Source organism: Carlito syrichta, unplaced genomic scaffold (assembly GCF_000164805.1).
Source record: "Carlito syrichta isolate Samal-C Ts95f unplaced genomic scaffold, Tarsius_syrichta-2.0.1 Scaffold143181, whole genome shotgun sequence".
Classification (NCBI taxonomy): Eukaryota; Metazoa; Chordata; class Mammalia; order Primates; family Tarsiidae; genus Carlito; species Carlito syrichta.
Window position 1 is genome coordinate 37711 of NW_007087277.1, and position 730 is coordinate 38440.

The following is a 730-nucleotide window of genomic DNA, read 5'->3' on the forward strand; positions in this document are numbered from 1 at the left end:
CCGCCCGGGGGGCGCCGGGCCGTCTTCCTTCCGACGGCGGCCGCCTGTCTCGGCGAGACGCGCCGGGCGACCCGAGTCAGCGGGAGACCTCCGCGGTTCAGGAAGTCTCGGCTTTCCGGCGTTGGGTCCCCCAAAGCAGGACGGAGACCGACAGCGTGGTGGAGCCCAGGATCCCGAAGAACGTGAGCAGCGAGAACCAGCCCTGCGATGACAGGCGTCCCTTTCGGGGTCACAGGGCCTGTATCCTAAGGCCACTTCTTTCCTAGCGTGCGCCCTTCACCGAGGCAGTCCCCCCACAGTCCTCCTCTGATCCACCTGGGCTCCTGGTCTTGCTCTCCCTCCGGAGAGCCCCTGTGGAGTCTCTGAAGCCCTCTTGCCCCTGGTCAGAAGGCCCGGTCCTCACCTGGCGCATACACTTGTAACCGTGGAAGCCATCTGCACAAACACACTGCATAAGACCTGGGCCATCTGGTACACAAACTCCATTCTCAGGACACATTTCTGGAAACCAGAGAGAAATAGAGAACACCACTGGACCTGATTGGGTATTTTCTCTTTTTTTTTTTTAGTTGGAACCTCACACTGTCACTGAGGCTGGAGTGCAGCGGCACGCTCATGGCCACCGCAGCCTCAACATGCTGGGCTCAGGCGGTCCTTCCACCTCAGCCTTCCATGTAGCTGGAGCTTGGGCGTACGCCACCACGCCCGGCTAATTTTTTTTTTTTTTTTT

At 59.9% G+C, this 730-nt stretch overlaps 1 protein-coding gene across 1 annotated transcript in view; it reads right to left on the reverse strand.

Moving 5' to 3' along the window:
- Positions 1 to 6: 6 nt before the first annotated feature.
- The window catches only part of ATRAID (all-trans retinoic acid induced differentiation factor), a 5226-nt gene continuing 4502 nt past the window's right edge, over positions 7 to 730 (reverse strand). The window contains exons 6-7 of the mRNA XM_008050191.1: positions 404 to 501; positions 7 to 202 (exon numbers count right to left, since the gene is read on the reverse strand). Coding sequence (XP_008048382.1) covers positions 98 to 202; positions 404 to 501 — 203 coding nt within the window. The 3' untranslated portion in view covers positions 7 to 97. The remainder of the gene's footprint in view (positions 203 to 403; positions 502 to 730) is intronic.